The 21,201-nt window shown below is 34.5% G+C and overlaps 1 protein-coding gene across 3 annotated transcripts; it reads left to right on the top strand.

Moving 5' to 3' along the window:
• The first annotated feature begins 849 nt into the window (after window positions 1-849).
• On the top strand, window positions 850-20,710 carry LOC132543039 (RNA-binding protein 45-like). Of its 3 annotated transcripts, XR_009553959.1 has the most exons (13): window positions 862-1,048; window positions 5,254-5,351; window positions 7,257-7,382; window positions 7,866-7,992; window positions 8,640-8,792; window positions 9,328-9,444; window positions 9,645-9,848; window positions 10,549-10,717; window positions 11,348-11,408; window positions 12,410-12,689; window positions 14,028-14,211; window positions 19,259-19,621; window positions 19,862-20,710. XR_009553959.1 is itself a non-coding variant. In XM_060206496.1 (12 exons), exons 1-11 carry the CDS (start codon window positions 862-864, stop codon window positions 14,204-14,206), a joined length of 1,701 nt encoding a protein of 566 aa, XP_060062479.1. In that variant the 5' UTR covers window positions 850-861; the 3' UTR covers window positions 14,207-14,211; window positions 15,541-18,092. The 3 variants fall into 3 exon arrangements, 2 of the variants coding, with proteins under 2 accessions (XP_060062479.1, XP_060062478.1); XM_060206496.1 differs by lacking the exons at window positions 19,259-19,621; window positions 19,862-20,710 and adding an exon at window positions 15,541-18,092 and having other exon boundaries at window positions 850-1,048; XM_060206495.1 differs by lacking the exons at window positions 19,259-19,621; window positions 19,862-20,710 and adding an exon at window positions 15,541-18,092 and having other exon boundaries at window positions 12,422-12,689.
• Window positions 20,711-21,201: the final 491 nt, after the last annotated feature.

Below are 21,201 nucleotides of genomic sequence, written 5' to 3'. Positions count from 1 at the left end.
TAATGGAAAAACTGGTAATATATCGATTCAAAAGATGCATGTCGTAAATTATGGGGAAGTTTTATGGTCTTTGTAGTGATTTCATTGAGAAATATTCCATTTATTTGTTAGTTTTCAGAAGCCCTTACTCTTCCAGAACACCTTGTCTTATTCTCCTTTTACTTATTCTGGAGTAGCCGTATAATCTTTGTTTCTTTTTTTCTTATTTGGCATTTTTATTTACTTATTTTGTACTAGAGCCAGGTCTCAGTATTTCCTATGAAGCTAGTAAATACCCTGTCATTTATCGCTTCCAGGCATATTTTTCATGTTTCACCTGGACCTCTGTATCATGTGTCACCAGCTCCCTGAGCAAATATCAGGATACTTAAAAAATATCATTTCTCATTCAGACAAAGCTGCATATTAAACACATGATAATGGTAATCTAGTAACAATAATAGTCAGGGACTTGACTGTATTTATGAGAAGAAAATGAAATTGATAACCACGAGAAATATGAATTTGTCGTCATGAAACAGAATTCACATAATATATGAAAAGGAAACATGTCGAAATTAATCTCAAAACATGGCAAGATTGTGTTTTTTTCCCAATTCACTTTCTGTGTCTCTAAATATCTATATTATATCTATATTATATCTATATTACGGTAAATCTGATGAAAGATTATAAGAACCCTACAAAAAGACACACTATAAAGCAGTGAAGCATGAAATCACTCTCATGAGGTTTCTATAATATGTTGTTGTGATCCGTATCTTTAAACATTCCGCTTTATGGAGGAACCCATATCCGTCAAAATTCGGAAATTATATACATCCTGTGTTCCGCTTTGTTGGTCTTCCAAAACGAATCAAGATGGCGTACAAACCTTACGAAAAGCGACACCGGGATTTGCAGGAGGATGTGCGTCCCCCTAATAGTAGGCTTTTTGTCATCTGTGGAAAGGGTGTCAAAGAAGAAACTTTCAAAGAAGCTTTCGAAGAATATGGAACAATCGAGGACATTTGGGTCGTAAAAGATAAACGAACCAATGAAGACAAAGGTTAGTGTGACTATCAGCTATTGTAATAATAAATGCACGCGTGTGGCTATATCCAATATAGCCTATAGCCAGTCATAGAAACAGTATCACCGCATAGTCTTCATACTTCAGCTAATTAAGTCACACCCGATTTATCATATTCATATAAATAAACTCGCTCATTTCTATAAAAAGCAAACAACGCCCAACTTTGCGCAAAGGATGTCTGAACGAGTTGGCCATTCCCGGCGTGGCTGGTGCAAAACGATACGCTTCATTAAGCAATGCATTAGTTACTTAGTTCTTACAGTATCCTTTAAGACCGTTTGCAAATAAACAATATTGATCTATACAAACTCGAAAATGAAAATTGAAGGCTGTTCACTGCATGTTGCGAGACTTATTGAAGGAAAGCTACTCGTGTTGTCTATATACTCAATTTGTATTATATGCCCATATGGGAGATACTTCTAAGTCCCTGGCCTATCTTAAAAGTGTCGACAAGCATCGGAAAGCGTCTTGTTTGAAATATGATTATGATTCATCACGATATGAATTTTCAGTTTCATAACTGTACATAGGCCAACTTTAGTGATTTTGCTACAGCAAGATTGACAGTTTGGCACACATGTACACTTTTTCACACATAACATTGGTTGTAGTTAAGTGTCTTCAGACTGTATCTCCCAAAACAGTGACATCACAATATATTATGAATAGATGGAGAGTTAAATTATCCGAGATTGTTATTCTAGTATGGATATTTTGTGCAGACTGGCATCCGTAACTCAATTAAAATAGTTGTGTAAACATGCTAATCAAGTATTTAAGTCATTAAGCATATAAAGATTTGAGTTTGAAGAGACTGCTCTTGAGTGTGGGATACACAACACACAAGTGTACTGTTGACTATTGAGTGAAAATCAACTCTCCTTAACATACTGTAATAAAGTTTTAAAACATCAACATGAAACTTGGTACAATAGTGTTACTGTGATGTATTTTCTGATGTCACTAATTTTATTGAGTACATTAAAAGATATTTTCTCAAGACACTTGTCGCTAGTTGACACTATTTAGACAGACCTGAAATTCCTGTTTCCTATGTAAAATATCATCTTTTTAATTTGTTCATGTAATATAGTATCAAAAATGTTCCTCAAAAATCTACAGAGGATTTTAGCTTTAACTAATTGCTTTAAAATCATGACAAATTTTCTAGATGAAAATGCACAAGTTTGCATATTTGATTTATTTTTGAACACTAAATTTTTCTGTCTGAATATTAATGTCCTTGAAAAAAATGTACAAAAGGTAAGGAATGCAACTTGTATGTACTTGTCATAAAAAACATAAGTGATCAGGGTTTTCCATAATTTTGTTAGTAGTAGGCTGTGTAGTGAAAGTAGGAGGCTGGCCTGCCGTGTATGTGTAGCGTACGGAACTGGATTGGTGTAGGTGGCCAAATGATCAAAGTAGCTGGTCAAATTGGCTGGCGACCGGCCCTTATGGAAAACCCTGAGAATATTGTGTATTTCTCCAGTGATGACTGCACTCTACAACATCCTTATTGTGTTTTAATGGAGCTATATAGAACCATTAGATATTATCAAAAACCTTTTTGATTTGGCTTTCATGATCAAGACCAAGGTTGTTAGTTTATGTATTCTTTCAGTTTGTTTTTACTGACTAGATGAAGTATTATGATAGACAATATCAAAGAAACTCTGTAATTCTGAGGTCCTTTTAATCTCTGTAACCCCTTGTAATTCTGAGGTCCCTTTAATCTCTGTAACCCCTCGTAATTCTGAGGTCCCTTTAATCTCTAACCCCTCGTAATTCTGAGGTCCCTTTAATCTCTGTAACCCCTCGTAATTCTGAGGTCCCTTTAATCTCTGTAACCCCTCGTAATTCTGAGGTCCCTTTAATCTCTGTAACCCCTCGTAATTCTGAGGTCCTTTTAATCTCTGTAACCCCTCGTAATTCTGAGGTCCCTTTAATCTCTGTAACCCCTTGTAATTCTGTGGTCCCTTTAATCTCTGTAACCCCTCGTAATTCTGAGGTCCCTTTAATCTCTGTAACCCCTCGTAATTCTGAGGTCCTTTTAATCTCTGTAACCCCTCGTAATTCTGAGGTCCCTTTAATCTCTGTAACCCCTTGTAATTCTGAGGTCCCTTTAATCTCTGTAACCCCTCGTAATTCTGAGGTCCCTTTAATCTCTGTAACCCCTCGTAATTCTGAGGTCCCTTTAATCTCTGTAACCCCTTGTAATTCTGTGGTCCCTTTAATCTCTGTAACCCCTCGTAATTCTGTGGTCCTTTTAATCTCTGTAACCCCTCGTAATTCTGAGGTCCCTTTAATCTCTGTAACCCCTCGTAATTCTGAGGTCCTTTTAATCTCTGTAACCCCTCGTAATTCTGAGATCCCTTTAATCTCTGTAACCCCTCGTAATTCTGAGGTCCCTTTAATCTCTAACCCCTCGTAATTCTGAGGTCCCTTTAATCTCTGTAACCCCTCGTAATTCTGAGATCCCTTTAATCTCTGTAACCCCTCGAAATTCTGAGGTCCTTTTAATCTCTGTAACCCCTCGTAATTCTGAGGTCCTTTTAATCTCTGTAACCCCTCGTAATTCTGAGGTCCCTTTAATCTCTAACCCCTCGTAATTCTGAGGTCCCTTTAATCTCTGTAACCCCTCGTAATTCTGAGGTCCCTTTAATCTCTGTAACCCATCGTAATTCTGTGGTCCCTTTAATCTCTGTAACCCCTCGTAATTCTGTGGTCCCTTTAATCTCTGTAACCCCTTGTAATTCTGAGGTCCCTTTAATCTCTGTAACCCCTCGTAATTCTGTGGTCCCTTTAATCTCTGTAACCCCTTGTAATTCTGAGGTCCCTTTAATCTCTGTAACCCCTCGTAATTCTGTGGTCCCTTTAATCTCTGTAACCCCTTGTAATTCTGAGGTCCCTTTAATCTCTGTAACCCCTCGTAATTCTGTGGTCCCTTTAATCTCTGTAACCCCTTGTAATTCTGAGGTCCCTTTAATCTCTGTAACCCCTCGTAATTCTGAGGTCCCTTTAATCTCTGTAACCCCTCGTAATTCTGAGGTCCCTTTAATCTCTGTAACCCCTTGTAATTCTGAGGTCCCTTTAATCTCTGTAACCCCTCGTAATTCTGAGGTCCCTTTAATCTCTGTAACCCCTTGTAATTCTGAGGTCCCTTTAATCTCTGTAACCCCTCGTAATTCTGGGGTCCCTTTAATCTCTGTAACCCCTTGTAATTCTGAGATCCCTTTAATCTCTGTAACCCCTTGTAATTCTGAGATCCCTTTAATCTCTGTAACCCCTCGTAATTCTGTGGTCCCTTTAATCTCTGTAACCCCTCGTAATTCTGAGGTCCCTTTAATCTCTGTAACCCCTTGTAATTCTGAGGTTCCTACAATTTTATTTTTTTTGACTTTAACCTAGTGTTTTGGTGAATTAACTGTTCTCACATATTTTTGGAAACACCAAAAGAACATGTAGCCTTCAGGGTAAGTCATGTAAGTTAAGCATGCATTGCCAATCACACTAAAAGCATGCACAGGTGAGTGAATCTATTTATAGACTGACTGTTCTCACCTGTGTTTTCGCTGGGATTACAATACATTACACACAGATTTGTATTCAGACTGGCAAGATGAATAGGTGGTATGGTTAACAAGTTAAACAGTGATCTTTAAAACTATTTGTCAATGGTTGCTATAATAATGTATGTGTTTTTTTCTCTAAAAATAACATATAATAGCACATAATGTATATACTACCTGTAACAACTTTGGGATCATTCAACAACTCCAACATGATCAGGATTGTATAATTAGACTTTTTTTTTCTTTTTAATGTTTACTAGGATTTGGACAGGCATTTGTAGGGTCTAATTATGGGCTCCAACTTGATCATTCCCAATAAAAAATTAAAAACTTTCCTGTATTTCCCCTAATTAGACCTTAATTTTTCCAATCAGCATTTTGTATTTAAATTGTCTAAGTCCTTGAACAATTTCTCTGTGTTAAAATTCTGGAGGAACTAGGGCTATATTTTTCTGTCAGTTGGCTGGTTCTGTGCTGATGATATTTGAAAAAAAAAATGAATTTTCGATCACAAAAAAAATATTACTGTTTCAACAAATTTTGATTGTTGTATGTTGCACATTCCAAATTCAAATCCTCATTTATAATTTTATTTTACAGGTGTAGCTTACATCAAGTTTTCCAAGTCATCCGAGGCTGCTCATGCAATGGAAGAAATGAATGGCAAACAGTTGGAGGGCTCTCCTAAACCTATTAAAGTATGTAGATCAACATTTACCATTAACAGAAAGCTATAGATAATGTAAAGGGCCAATGATTTTTCGCGATCGCGGACAGAATTTTGGTTTTTGAATAGGAACGAGAATCCAAGTCAGAAAAACTCCCATATATTCATATTGAATTTGACTGAAATTCTGTATGCTTTTCATTCCAATCCCAATGTCTGTGCTGATTTTCATTAATTTATGGCATAAACAAGGAAATTGTTTGAACAGCTTGAACCGTGCTTCGGAAACATTAGCGACATCCCACACTGGACCAGTTTACGTTGGTAACCAAAGTCACATGGTTAGTGCATGTACACATCGTGATTGACAGTGGTGACAAGCCAAGCACTTCGAGTGTGAAAAAACGTAGACTTGATCCTATTAAAAAAGTCAATGAGAAATCTAGGGCATCACCGTTCCCAGATGACCTTTATGAAAATGACGACGATTTATTTTGCAAATTTTGCCAGTACAGCATTGATTTTACCAGAGCTGACATGGTCAAGAGTCTTATAAAATCCAAGAAACATGCTGAGAGAATTAGGATCTCAATCCATATTTGTTTTAATACTACTGCTGCAATATATTTTGCGATACTAGTCAGAAAACTAGTCTGAGATATCATATTCTAAGATTGTTTATGAGTTCAATTGTTCCAGTCAGGAAAATTTCAATTATCCAGTCAATAAAGTTTTGATGACTATCTGCTATGTCAGTGTTTGATCTCATGAAACCGATAAAAAACGGAATTCATGAAAATCTGAAACGGAATTGGTGCAAATTTGAAATCGAAAATCATTGGCCCTACATGTATTAGGTGTTATCATTCATGTGACTTTATTTTAGTTAACAAGAAACTTTGATCAAACTTTATAAAAAAAGGTTAAGTTTTAGAATTCCTAAGGCAAGTTGTGGAGGGGTTTGATGGTCAGTGTCACTAACTCAATATCTAGAAAGTAAACATCCAAGTAAAATTTAGTGTCATTATCCTAGAAACTCTGTAGAGACTTGGGTGTAACATTAATGGAATAATTGAAATCACTTGTTTTGAAATTTTTTTGGTATATTGTTCTGTTAAATATCTGCATTTTCGTTTGGATTATGTCAGGACAAATTAAAATCCAATACCGAAGGTCTCATAGTTTGACATTTGATTGGTACCAATAACTACCTGGAGCTACATCTTGCACAAAATCATGTATTACTTTTTCACTCTATGATAATTTTTTTTTTACAAAGATAATAAAATCTATGTGCCTAGATTCCGTCTTACTCTATTTCAAACTTTTGCCATTTTTCATTTGCAAAATGCATTTTAGTACAGAAATTTTTATTCTATCATCTTTGTGTCCCAAGAATGGCATGTTGGACATACATTCTGTTTCTGTCTGGTCAGATTTTTGTCATTGTTTAAGATTTTAAAGAAACCACTTTCATGGGTTTAAGGCTGATGTTTGTACATAATGTACAATACATATCATTAGCCCTCAATTGGTTTTTTACCTCACAAACTCGATAAGTCACTCTGTTGAACTCTGCGTTATTGGAGATAATAATCCCCAATATTGATAAACTTCCTCCTTGAATGGTATGGTAATACCTGAAAATGACCCAAGTGTAAATTTCAGTATAGAAACAGCCAGTCATAACCAGGAATTTAGAAAAAGAAAGTTGTTAGTGAAACTGGTCTAGACATACATATACCGTTTTCTAGATTTAATTGGGATTTATGACTTAGTCTAGACACAGATATTTCATTGCTGTTTGGTTTGAATAGTATATTGTAATAAACAAAACAGAAAACAAATACACATACTATTGACTGTATTTTCCACAGAATATTTTGTGTTTTAACGCTTTTTATAATCATTTTTTGTCAATCTGCTTGTTGTATAGGTTCTCATTGCCAGCAGTAAAAGGGAAGGATCTGTTCGAGATCCTAAGGAAGATGAGAAACTGCTAAGATTGTTTGTTATTGTTCCAAAGTCATATACTCGTGATGACCTGAAAAAGGAGTTTGAGGTAAGTGACTTGAGATATTTTTTTGTCAGATGAGACACCTTATTCTCAGTTTCAAGATTTTTTTTAATGTTTTTAATGTTATGTTATTTTCTATTTGTTAAAATCATGTAAACTTGATGTTTACTATAGTAACCATTTTAGTAAGACAAATAGAAATACAGACTTGTATTCTCTTCTGCAACAAGAAAGTAATGAAGGCAGCCACCGTGTTCCTAAAAATACATCTCTTTACTGAACACTTCAGTAATATCAGTACTTTGTACTGAAATGTTGATAGTTTTCATTTCATGAACATTTTATTCTCGCAGGATAATTATCGCTTCTAAGTCATTGCATATAAGTAAATATATTCACAGAGAATATGAATGGATTTTGATTAATTTTTAATGATTGTGTCAGAGTGAAAGTGAAATGTCATTTATGATAAATTTTCTGTTTGGTTAAGCAATTCAGACCACTTACAATGGCAGACAAATATTTCAGAAATATGGTGATGTGGAGAGTGCCACATTGGTGACCGATCGAGTGTCTGGGGAGTGTAAAGGCTTTGGTTATGTGCGTTATCACAGGGCCTACCATGCTGCCCTGGCCATGGAGACTTGTGATCCATGTACGTATCTCGGGAATCATTTTAGGGTTTTTTTTTTTTAAATTTTCCCATCATGCATCACGATTTTGTTGAGATTTTTCCATCATTCACCAGTGATAAATTTCAATATTTCCATAATCCATCATGTGTCTGTCAAACTTTGAACTTCCCTGTTTAACTATATGACTTCTTTTATTGATTTGCTGATATTTTCCTGTAAACATGTAGATGGCACTATCAAATTTTAGCACTTTGTCATTTTTTGGAAATCTAAAGATGATTTGTAAATAATTCAATGATGAATTTGTGCCTCCACAATAATTGCTAAATAGAAATTAAAACAAACTGCAAATGCTACAGTTATATTTTAGCACAATACTTTCATTACAAAAAGCACTGAAGTAAGATGACTATTTAATGTACATTTACAGTAGTCACAGTTCCATAATTAAGATGTAAACTCATTGAGATGTGGATAAAATTGTAACACCGGATTTGTCAATACGAAATAATTTACAATTCACTTAGAAAAATCCTACTTGTCTGTCCTATGTTTTTGGTATCAATACTTAAATGATTACTTTGATTGATGTACAGAGATTATCAAATGTATGTAAAACTGATAATTATGAAAAAAAATCCAAATGTTATTTTAATGTTGTTTTCAGCTTTCAAGCCAAAGTTTGCTGACCCCAAGCCAAGTAAGGATGATTATGACAATCATAATCGGCGAGATCGTGGCGACAGGGACAACATGTACGGAGGATACCAAGGGGGGTACCGTGACATGATGGGAGGTTATAACACCAGAGGAGATAGAGGTAAGTTTTCTGTTAAGGGAGTGACCCAGGGAAAATTATGTAGAAGGCAGTAACTATCAACAGGGTATTAAGGGTTGACTCTAGAGTTTAGAAAGGTAGGCTGTCCTTCAGATAAATCATTTGTCACAATAGCTAGTCAGGTTTGGTCACTCACAATGGTTTTGTACTTCTACTAAATGAGAAAATCTAGAAAGTTATTGAGGTCCTATCATATACAAAACATATCACAAAATGTAACCGGATTGCCAATAAGATAATATTTAAAACATTTCTTTACCAGTAACTTTCAACAATGATTTACATTAAGGTGTTACAAAATTTACTAAATCCTAAATCTGTATTTGTGTTGGACACTTTTGATTTCATATCTCTTATGCTGATATTCTGATACTTGCTTTTGCGAAAAATATCTAATATATAAAGAATAGAGAATCAAGCAAGATTTAAATTCAATTTAATAATAATGTCACCATGGATGATACTAATTGACAAGGGTTTATTTAGGTAAGATATTTTATAGATTTATCTGTTTCAGGTATGAAGAGGGGTTACCAGGATATGGGAATGTCTCGATTTGAAATGGGTCGTAGCAACAACCGAGAAGAGTATGGAGGTGGAGGTGGCGGTGGCTATTACCAGGAACCAAACAGGAGTAAGTTGGCAAATTTAATAAGTACACCACCTCAATAGTAAAATATCTTATATAGATAAAGGAGTTTAGATAGAATGATTTTTAAATTCAAATCAGTTATTGACAACATATGCTACAGTAGATATAAGTGTGAAAGATTAATCTGCTGATTATCTGTCTGGATTTGGATTGTTCATAGATTTCTGATATTGTGTTAACAGTGTCAGTTCCAACACCCTCCCAGCCCTTGCTATCTATGGGCAACAACCCCCAGCCTGGACCTATGGAAATGCTCCAGTCCTATCAGAGTCATGGCAGTACAAGACTTCACATCACAGCACCCATTGGTCTCACCCAGGGCTATCTCACACGCCTCTTCAGTCTCATTCCGGGCCTCGAGTACTGCGATCTTAACGAGACCACTGGTAAGTGTGGCTGTATCTAATTCATATTTTTAGTGTCGACTCATCAAACTGAAGTAATGTCCACTTCAAACAGATAAAAGTTAAATAGTATCCAAAATATTTAAGTTTTTGATCTGATTTCTTCTTTACAGATATCTGTTATTAAGTCATAAGTGATGCTTTTTTCATGCTAAAGCCATAATTCACCAGGAAATTGATTAGGAAGAAATTAATGGAAAGGATGTTTAACTGAATTGTCATTGATTAGGAAGAAATTAATGGAAAGGATGTTTAACTGAATTGTCATTGATTAGGAAGAAATTAATGGAAAGGATGTTTAACTGAATTGTCATTGATTAGGAAGAAATTAATGGAAAGGATGTTTAACTGAATTGTCATTGATTAGGAAGAAATTAATGGAAAGGATGTTTAACTGAATTGTCATTGATTAGGAAGAAATTAATGGAAAGGATGTTTAACTGAATTGTCAGTCAATTTGGTGAAAAATTCATTGATTTTTTTATTCTATGAATATTAAAGAGTTAAATTGTTCCTAGGATTTTCCATAAGATAAGAGGACAAGAGTAATGAGATTTTCTTATACTGACTTATCAATGGCAGCCCTTCCCTCTTCATGATAAAAGGTGTAGAACTCATAGTTATACTCAATTTTAGATACATATTCTGCCTGTTTTAGTGATCCTTGTTTCCTCTACTTCAGGTGTAGCTTATGCAAGATACACTACTGGGCAGTGTGCGTCTTACGCTCGTGACAAACTTGATGGTTTTGAATATCCCATTGGCAGTCGATTGATGGTGAGGTTTGCTGACGGACCAAGCACTGCACCAACACAAGACACACAACAGGACATGAGTGGTGGCTATGACAGGTAATATTATATATACAATCAACAGTTGCTCTACTGACTAGTGAATGGATTATCATCTCTTTATAATGTTGATTGGAAATATTGAAACAGACTCTGTCCACCCTTCCATTATATTGAGGAATTCCATGGTCCATATCTAGAAGAAAATTAAACAGTAATTACACTAACATGAGTGATACATAAGGACTGGAGAGTGTGTTCTACAGAGCGCATGCTGTAGATGCTATATCCACAAACATTTTTTTAGGTATCTGTGCACTAATTTAAAATCTGGTTTAGACAAAGTTTGAAAGGGAAGCTGTGTCTACATAGAGAATGTTTTAGAATAACGTCATTCCTCAATGCTTTGTAAATCAGCAAAGGATGTTGTATGGTATGTGATGTGTTTGAAAACTTTTTATGGTTGGGGAAATACTGATGATGGTGTCTTGTTATTGTGGTAGTGGGATAACTGCAAGTTACTTTGGCAGCAACAGAAATTTATCTCATTACTAAATTAAATGATGGGGGCTATAACAAAAACTAAAAGGATACAACCATCTGAAGTTTCATTTTACAGACATTGTCAATTCTTCATCAACTAGAACTACACGTCTCTTTTATCTCATTGCTTGTTTTTAATGTTACCAGTTATCGTGGCTACTGTGCAGCACGTCCAGACCAACACAAAGCTGAAGACATGATTCAAAGGGTGAGTACATTGTATATATAGACATGTTGGGTTTGTGTGTTGGTTAGAACATCTCGGTACATATATGCATGGAAGGACGAAAACAAAAAGTAAGTATTATAAGTAGGAACAAGAACTATTTTGTTTGGATTAGTCCATTTATTCTGGATTTATCTTCTCTGATATCATGAGTACACTAAATCCACAAATTTACAAAATAAGTAAATTTATTGAGTGTGTGTGTGTGTACTCATCCCATAGAAGGTATGGGCTGGGCCAAATTCCGTAGCCACCTATATTTTCTGTTGGTTAATAGTCTGGATGTTTGATGATGATGATTATGATGATTGATGTTTGATGATGATGATGAGGATTGGTGCTTGTTTGATACATGTAATTCTTTGCGAATGATAATGATATGTTATGTACAATTTAGAGTGAAAATGATGTTAGGCCCTTAAATTGTATGGCGTGTCTGTGTATTGGTGTGTGAGGGCATGTGTGGCTTTGAAAGGCTGCAAGTGAAACATTTATGTTTTGAAAAATCTTTGAAAAATAAAAAATTATAAAAAAAAAAAAATTTATTGAGTTATCAACAAAATCAAGTGTCCACTGATTATTTTGGAATAACCATGTAAATTGAACCCCTCAAAATATATTATTTTTTCAGTAAGTAAGCATACATCTTTTTATACCTTTTGCCAAACCCAGGACGACAATTGTAAACATTTAACAATGTACATCCTTTAATTATTACGGCTTATTAAGTACTTACAGCTGAAGTTAAAGTAAACCTTGATTTCAGAGAAGGAAATATGCTTAGTGATACCCCCAAAAAAAAACTGAAAGGTTATTTGTTCTGTAAAAGTCAGTGATGATTTATGCAATTATGATAAAAATTGAATTATATCATTTATATCTGAGAAGATTTTACTGATAGAAACGTTATGACGGTATAACATTTGGTAAGTCTTATCAATGATATCATCTATAAGTTTTTATCACAGAATTTATTTGTTCAGGTTTTCTTGCAGGCGGCCCTGATACTTGAGAAAGCTGGCATTAACCCTGACCGAGTGCTGACTGGCAACTCGGGGGCAGGACTAGGACCTGTAGGTGGGGATATGGAGAGGGTGGCATATACTTCCATACCCCTCCCTTATCCTCAATCCATGAAACCAGAGGATACAGAGGTAGTACAGAGACTGTTTATTGTTTGCCAGCCCTCAGGTATACCAGAGAAAGTTTTACGGGACGCCTTTTGTAGATTTGGGAATCTCATCGATGTCTACTTGCTTCCTGGTAAGTGTTAAAACCTGAAAAGTTTCCGACATACATTTATTGTTTCATTTACTGCTTAAGAAAGTTTAAAGAGGAAGCTTGTTCATAGACTTGTGCATTACACTTTCTTCTGTCAAAATGTATCTTCTTCCTCTACTGGTCTTAACTTTTTATTGTTAGGTTATCAAACCCCAAGGGTCAGAATGACCTATAGCCATTGTGTTTTGTCCGTCATGGTACGCCATCTGTTTTGCGCCGGCTGCCATGCATGATCTTTTCATTCAAATGACTTCTACTCAATAACCAAAAGGCCAAGGATGGTGATATTAGGCCTGTAGCATGATGGGATGAAGGGCTACGAGCTTGGTTATATAAATGACCTTGATATGCTTTCAAGGTCAAGGGGGTCAAATATGTTAAAATATCTAAACAACTTCTTCTCAATTACCAAAATGTCCATGGTGCTGATATTGGGCCTGTAGCATGCTGGGATAAAGGGCTTCGAAGTTAGTTCATCATGACCTACCGTCACGGTCACAGGGGTCAAATGTGTTGAAATGCATAAGCAACCTCTTCTGTGTTACGAAAAGGCCAAGGATCTTGATATTGGGCCTGTAGCATGTTTTTTCAACAAGCAATATGTCTGGAGTAATGGCATTTGTGTAATACATGTATGAAGAATATGATTTAAAGTTTGCAGAAAATATTTTTATGAACCAATCAGTGCCTTCTATGTAAACTGTAGCATAGTTGAGCAATATATTTTTGGCCTATTTGACCTCTTTCATATAGGTCTTTATAGTCAGATGACCCTTAAGGCCTGTGGGCCCCTTGTTTATCTTGTTTCAGTTGATGCATTTGATTAAAGCGTTTCAGCAGTAGTCATCTAGGATTGAATTAGAATATTTAACCCTGCTGTAGCTTTGCTATTGTTTACTCATCAAGATGTAAGAATTTTCATGAAGGGCCAAGAAGAATAAAAATGCAGAATATTGCACTTTGTTTATAAGAAAACAATGGCTAACTATGAGATTGAACCCTTCCAGACTTCACACTTGCTCTGTCATTTCATTCCATAATATTTGAACTGAATGATTTTCCTGGTCAAAGTTGCTAAATTTATGTGTGGAAAAAAAATCAAATATCTAAAGACTTGGGCTATGAACATTTGACATGTTTTATCTCAAAATAAAAGACACTAACTAAAACAGTAATCCATGTTGACAAAAAGGATCAAATCTCAAAATGAGAATATCCATGTAGAAGGACTAAACTGTCATGATGAAAATAGAAATAAAAATCCTCTCATAGTACTGCTTTTAACTTTTAGTGACAAGTTTTTTCCCCTTATGTACACAGCTCGTAATTATGGCTATGCCAAGTTTGCCTCCAAGGACTCTGCCATGCGTGCTATCCAAGTGTTACATGGTCAGAATCTGGCTGGTAATCGTCTGAAAGTGTTGGAGGCAGAGCCACCTAAAAACGAGCACAATGACAACGTAGGAGGTGATGAGGAGCCAAAACGACCCCGCTACTGAGACAGGTAATACCTTTCTTCCTTACCCACTCTCTCTCGTTCCCACTGTTCTACAGTAAAAAGGACAGCCTGTTTTCCACTTATTCTCAATCCAATTCAACTCTATATTTCCATCAAATCTGTGAAAATCGCTTTCTTGGTCTTCATTTATGTAAACTGAGTGAAACAGTTTTGTGGGGTATCTGATATATAATCTGTCTGTCTCCTTAAACTGGCAATTTTTCCTTACTTCTGTAGGGTAATCAAAGTGGCATATACAAAAACCATGGATGATACTGTACTTAATTCAGTTTTGCCCTGAAATCATCCTTTTAACAAGATGCACTTTAACCTCTCCTGCAACTACCTAATGCATTTTTGCCTATCTACTGCCTTTGACTGCTAACTGAGGCAAATTACTTCTTTTGCTCTGAAGACTAGACTATTGCTGTTTATTAGCTTTTGTTGTAAATTTAACTCCATCTTTTCTTTCTTCTTAAGGTAACACTTACCTCCGCTAAAACTTTATGTCCTGTTTAGAATGATTACATGTAATTTACAGTAGACATGAACTGGTTTTTTTTACCTACTCTTGTATCTGATGTAGACATGTGTCTTACTTATACAGATGTCTTGCATATACAGGTGTCTTGCCTATACAGATATCTGACTTAAACAGGGGTCTTACCTATACAGGTGTCATAGTAGTACAGGTATCTGATTTATGCAGGTGTCTTACAAATACAAGTGTCTTATAAATACAAGTGTCTTATTAATGCAGGTGTCAAACATTTAAAGGTTTTCTTACCTATGCAAGTGCCTTATAAATACCGGTGTCTGATCATTCCAGGTGTCTTACCTTTACAGAAAATAATGTTCTTGTATAAACATCACATGTTGATCTAGTGTATGTACTACTATGTACAAAAATGTTTTTTTTTTGGATATGTTATTTTTTTTTCTTCTAAATTTCATTTGAAAGTAGTTCTGTTCTAGATGTGAAAACAAGAAGGAAAATTTTTTGGTTTATTAAAAAAAATCATAAGAATTCAGTTAGTTCTTCAGATGTTTATTATGTTGCTTTACAAAAGACTTTGATTATCAGATGTCTCACAGATTTAAAAACTTTGTAACAGATTGAGTAAATCTTGTCCTTATACAAAACCTGTAGTTCTGATCATTTTAATGTTACTGGTGAATTCTGCATTCATTTCAGGCCTAACACTGTTAATTCTTCCTATGTGTTTATAAAGATGTTCTTGAATGTGTTTTGCTGAACCACATGATGGGCTGAATCCAACATTTGGCTGACCAATGTTGTAATAGACATTTTCTGACTAGTATTCTTTTTTACAGCTGACTGACCATTCCTGACACTGATTTTACTGACCAAGAGACTTGCGGATGACCAAAACAAACCGGACAATAATCTGTTGGAGCTTTACTGACTTGCTGGGAAGAAGACAGCGTCACTTGATAACGAAACTTACAAAGTTACAGATTTTAATTAACTTGATTGACTTGATGGAATTGTCGACGGGAAGTTGACAATTATCAACAGGAAGAATGACAAATTTCCACGGGAAGGTTGACGTTTGTCGATAAGGTTGACCTATTGTCGACAAGGTTGACAAAAATTCTGAAAGACTAACATTACCTGTTCATCTTAAATGTAGTAATTCAATATTGTAATGAAAGAAGATTTGACTCAGTTTACAATCAACCTGTGCAAAGTTTAATGATGACTACATCAAAAGATTGTGTTTTAATCAGACTTTGTAGACCTGGCCAAATCCAAATGTATTTACTAAAATATGACTTCATTATGGACTGAAGAACAAAAAAATTCATATTTTCTGTCACAGAAGAAAAGTAGAGAAACTCATCAGTTTTAAAGACTCTTATTTCATTGGTAACAAAATTTTTGTTTGATAGATGGTTTTGTAGATAGGAAAGGCTTTGTCAGTTTATCCACTTACCAGTAGCATTACTTACAGTGTAGCTTTTGTTGTGTAAGTAATCAATGTACATGTTGACATTCTGGTGTTAAGTATCAGACCTCTTCTGTTTTCTGATTATTATCACTGTACATTTGTCATATTCATTCTCCACATGGGATTATACTGGAGATATTCATTCATAAATCATTGTTTTCAATTGTTTAACAATTGCTGAATTGATAATGTTTTTAAAGACATATACTACATGTATCATACTCCAAATTGTAACTCTTTTTCCAAAAGAGTTTGTCTTTCCTGTGTAGTTCAATACGTAGTCACAGAAATACATTTAAGAGTGCATCAAAATGAATCAAGAATAATGTCCTGACCATTTAATTTTGAATTATTTTATAATCAGCTCATAACATTTGAAAGATGTCTACTACACACGCCCAGTTTGATCTATAGAATGATACCTGAATTTTTGGATATTATGAAAACAATTCATTATATATTAAGTGCTATATGAGAAAATCCAACATCATCTGATGTATAGACTACACTAAACAGGGTATTTATCCACATCGCACCAAAATTACAACTTTTATAGATGATATTAAGGCAGTGTTAATATTTATGGTTTTTATGACATTGTATATATCATTGATATTCATGAACATGTTTTCAACATCCTGGTACACATCTTAACATCTTTACATTCAGGACAGATTTGGAAAAATGGGAAACAGTGACCAAAAAGCTACATTTTATCATTCTTGACAAATTGAATTTAGTTTCATATATACATTGCATGACATTGGTTTGAAGAACTTGTGATTGATATTAATCGTTAGTCATTTTGACCTTTGATTTCTGTATCTATCATCTGTAATAATTAAGAATGGCAGTCCATTTTCTTCAACTATAGACAAGTACAGCATGGCTCATGTTTGATAATTATTTTTGTCTTTTTTCATTTAATTTGAAAATCTTTATTGTCATATTGTTGTTGAATTACAAGTTTTACCTGTCTCTGGTATACTAAATATCTGTCTGGTTTTCCAAGTGTCACTTGGAGTTGTTTTTGGTGTCAGCTCGTGAGTTTTTACAGTGTTGTATAAGTATCATTAGTTAACTAGGTCATTTTGTTAGGATGGACATACATATACTGTTCTTGTTTGGTATGAGCCTATACTTACTGTGTAAACTATGTATGGGAGGATGTGTGTTGTACTATTCTTCAGGTCAAGGCAAGATGGTTCTTGTGTTATATTGGTGACTTTTCAGAATTGAACATACCCTCATAGTGTTGGGCCAGCTCTTCACAGTAATGGCATTCGCTGGACAAATCAAGCTTTTTTGATTGAATTCTATGTATAATTTAGTCCTCCTATAGTCTAACTGATTTAATGTTAACATATCAAATTGCATCGAAACATTTCCTGCACATCACAGATATGTATTGTGTCAATTACATTACTAACATGTTGAGATTGCTCCAGTGCTCTCATCATTGTATAGAATCAAACAAAACAAGTATATCGGACAAGATTCAGAGAATCTCCTTATTTACAAAGTGATTTTTTATTTGTCTATTATTTATGAAGTAAAATTATTATTTCTATTTTCAAGTATTTGAAATTTTGATAGAAAAGCAGAAAGTTTTTTAATATTTTTGGTGAATATGGTTTCAGGAAAATCTTTCATTTTCTTTTATGATAGAGAAAAAGTTACTGATGACATAGTAATCTTCGACTTGCTCGTTTATGAATCATTATTGCCATGATGCTTTGCTGTATATTGGTTAATGTTCAATGAGAAATTGAAAAGGAATCAAAGTAAATGAAAATGACATGCGTTTCCTTGGCATCTAATGAATTATGCTTATGTATGAGATGATTCACTTTGTACTTTAAGTATGTGTATTTTTGAAAACTTCAGTGGTAATAAAATTTTATGGATGACATACTTCTGAAGGACTAGTTCTTTTGTGAAAGAGACCTTACCAGATTGAATGGCATGTACTTTTTTGTCTGTAACGAGACCTTAATTCAGACAAATGAGAATCATTGACAGAATCATGAAACAAATCAGAAATCTGTAGTTGTACCTATGTTATTGGTAATCTTAATTTAGTGAGATATTTTTTTTTTGATGATATTATTGTGCTAAAATATGCAGGTTCTGTATGTCGTTAGCTATTACAGTTTGTTAACTAAAATACAATAATGTCAAATTAAGTCTGTTTACATTATGTTGCCGTAATTTATATACAGTGAAAAGAAGCTGAATCACATATGACTGACTGCGTTTTAAATGGTTTTTTTTTCTTAAAAATTTCAAGCACAATCCCTCTGATAAATGCAAAAACCTTTTAATCTCACAATTGAAAGCCTTGTTAAGTGATTTTGGGAATATGGAAGTGTGACATGAGGTACTCAACAGCCAGAAGATGGAAGACAAGAAAAGTATCAAGATGACTTTCCTAGGACTACGCCTGTTGACGAAGGAGACGACTTTCTTCCACCTGTTGACTTCTTGCACACACACCTGGTGGTGTAGACCTGGACAGACTTGGAGACAATGGCAGTACCTGTGAAGTACACCTGGACAGGTGACATCAATCAATCATGTATCGGAGAATCTGTCTTGTGCAGAACTGTTTTTAAGAGGACAAGTAAAGTTGTGGTTGACTTTTATGTATGACATCGACTCTTTGTATAGTTCCACAAAGTAAGGGTTTAGGTTGATACTGTTATCTGCAGAAGGTGTTATGTATCAGATGCTTCATTCATTAGTATAATTCTTAGGATATTAACAATAAAAATCACTACAGAAGGGTAAATTTGATTTATGAATTGTTACTTTTTAAATGATATTGCCTAAAAAGTCGCCTTAAGCTGTTATAAACAAGATGTACAATCGTAGGTTTAAACATTCTACAATATATTGTCAGTTATATGTAGTCATAATAAGTCCGGTTTCTGTATTGCAGTTTAATGGAAACTATAAAGATTACAACAATCAACCTCATGTAGATGAATTTAAGAATTTTATCTCTACTCTTGTATTGAAATATAATTTGAAAGTGAATTAGAGAAAGAAATTGACAGGGTGCTTTTATAACATTTTAGGCAACCGCAGATTCTGAAGAAAGAATATTTGGTACCTAAGGAAACATAGTGGTTGAATCCTTCCTCGGTACTTCATTGGAAACTAGTCATGTTACTGCTGGTCAGCGACTGAAGAATGATGGAGTTTCCGTGACAAACTGGTAGATTTACTGCTGGTCAGCGACTGAAGGATGGTGGAGTTTCCATGACAAACTGGTTAGATTTACTGCTGGTCAGCAACTGAAGGATGACGGAGTTTCCATGGCAAACTGGTAGATTTACTTGTCTTGTCTGACTGCTGGTCAGCGACTGAAGGTTACAAAATGGATTTGTGGCAATGTAACTAAAGAGGAAGATTTAAGGGCAATCTTATTGTGATAATAGGTATGTTTGCTATATATGATAGTTAATGTCCTTTGTAGGGGTACATTTGTAGTAGTCTTATGTGTAATGCCATGACCTACATTTATAGGTTCACCTATTTTGATTAGATTTAGCTCTGATTCTTTCAAAGAGGCAGTTACCATATGTTCTTTTTCAAAGTGTTTTAAGATGAAATGTTCTTTGAAACAAAAGGACAAGTACTAGGATCCAGGTGTAATGAATTTTCCTTTTGTTTTGCAGACTTACCATCAGGTCAATTTGTTACCAACAGAGACATCTGTCTACATGTGTGCAGTGATATTGACCAACTTGCCATCAGGTCAACTTGTTACCAACAGAGACAATGAAGTAATATTGGTCAACTGTGCCATTTGTTCTGAGATCCAATTTCATCACAAACTATGGCTACTTTAGTTGTTTTGTAGAAAGATTAAACTCTCTTTGGTAGCTTATAATTTGCAAGTTTATGGCCACAAGAAGCTATGATGTGCACATCAAGAGGACTACAGCTCGACCAGCATTTTCACTTAGTATCTGGACATTGTCTGCTCATGCTTGCATCATTAAAAAGTACAGCAGTCATTGGTTCGTGGTTGAACAGCGAGACTTATCCTGTGATTCTCTCCAAGTAATCAACAACATCAGCAAAAAAAACAATCTTGGTCAATTTTTTTTTGGTGGGTTGATAGAATATATATCAACAGAAATTTAGTTCATTTATTGAAAATGAAAAAGATCAATCATTTTAGGTTAGATTGAAGTAGAATATCAATTTGTCAAAGTTAGGTTTGTAAATTAAAAGTTGATGAAAAAAACTTGTAATTCGATGTGATGTGTAATGAAGACTTTATTCATAAATAAATAAATAAGAAAAATAGTTTTTTTTTCTTAGCAAGAACTTGCACAACAATTTATCACAGACAATTAATAAATATTTACATAAATTACCAGATATTTTCAACATCGATATAGATGGACAACAGATACAAATTAAATCACTTTGCATTCAAATTTCATCCATTAAAAACAACACATATTGTTATAATTGTGTGCATGGCATTATTACCAGTAGAAGAGACTTGCATAACTAAGGAGTGAAAAGTAAATTCTGAATATACATGTTCATGATGAAGTGCAATCTTGAAGTTAGAATTCTATTCAAATAGAATTGCCTTACACATTGCAAATCATCAGAAATGTTTGGAAAGTTTTTACAAATCTTTCTAGATGGTTTGCATGGCTTTCTTGCCATTCAACAATCTGTTTCATGAATTTGGGAAGCAGTTGTTGGTTTGAAAAGTATTTATCCACTTTTAACAATGCAACTTAACCAAATCTCGCTACCTAAACAGTATGTGTGATAATCTGAAGAGTTTTACACCCATTTAGTTTCATCTAGAGCCTGTGCTACATCTTATAAATTACCTCTTTCCAACACATTCAATGTATCATTTGAAAATCTTTCAGGAGATTAATGGGTATGTGGTCACAAAAAAACAGCTATTAATGTTTGTACAAATCATCTCTCTTGTTTCATAATACCATCGTGCGACTTAACCATATAACATTTCAGGATGCAC

This window comes from Ylistrum balloti, unplaced genomic scaffold (genome assembly GCF_031769215.1).
Source record: "Ylistrum balloti isolate Yb309-2 unplaced genomic scaffold, AGI_CSIRO_Ybal_v1 Utg369736, whole genome shotgun sequence".
Classification (NCBI taxonomy): Eukaryota; Metazoa; Mollusca; class Bivalvia; order Pectinida; family Pectinidae; genus Ylistrum; species Ylistrum balloti.
The sequence above is the reverse complement of the archived record's forward strand: the minus strand, read 5'-3'. Positions and strand labels throughout refer to the sequence as shown.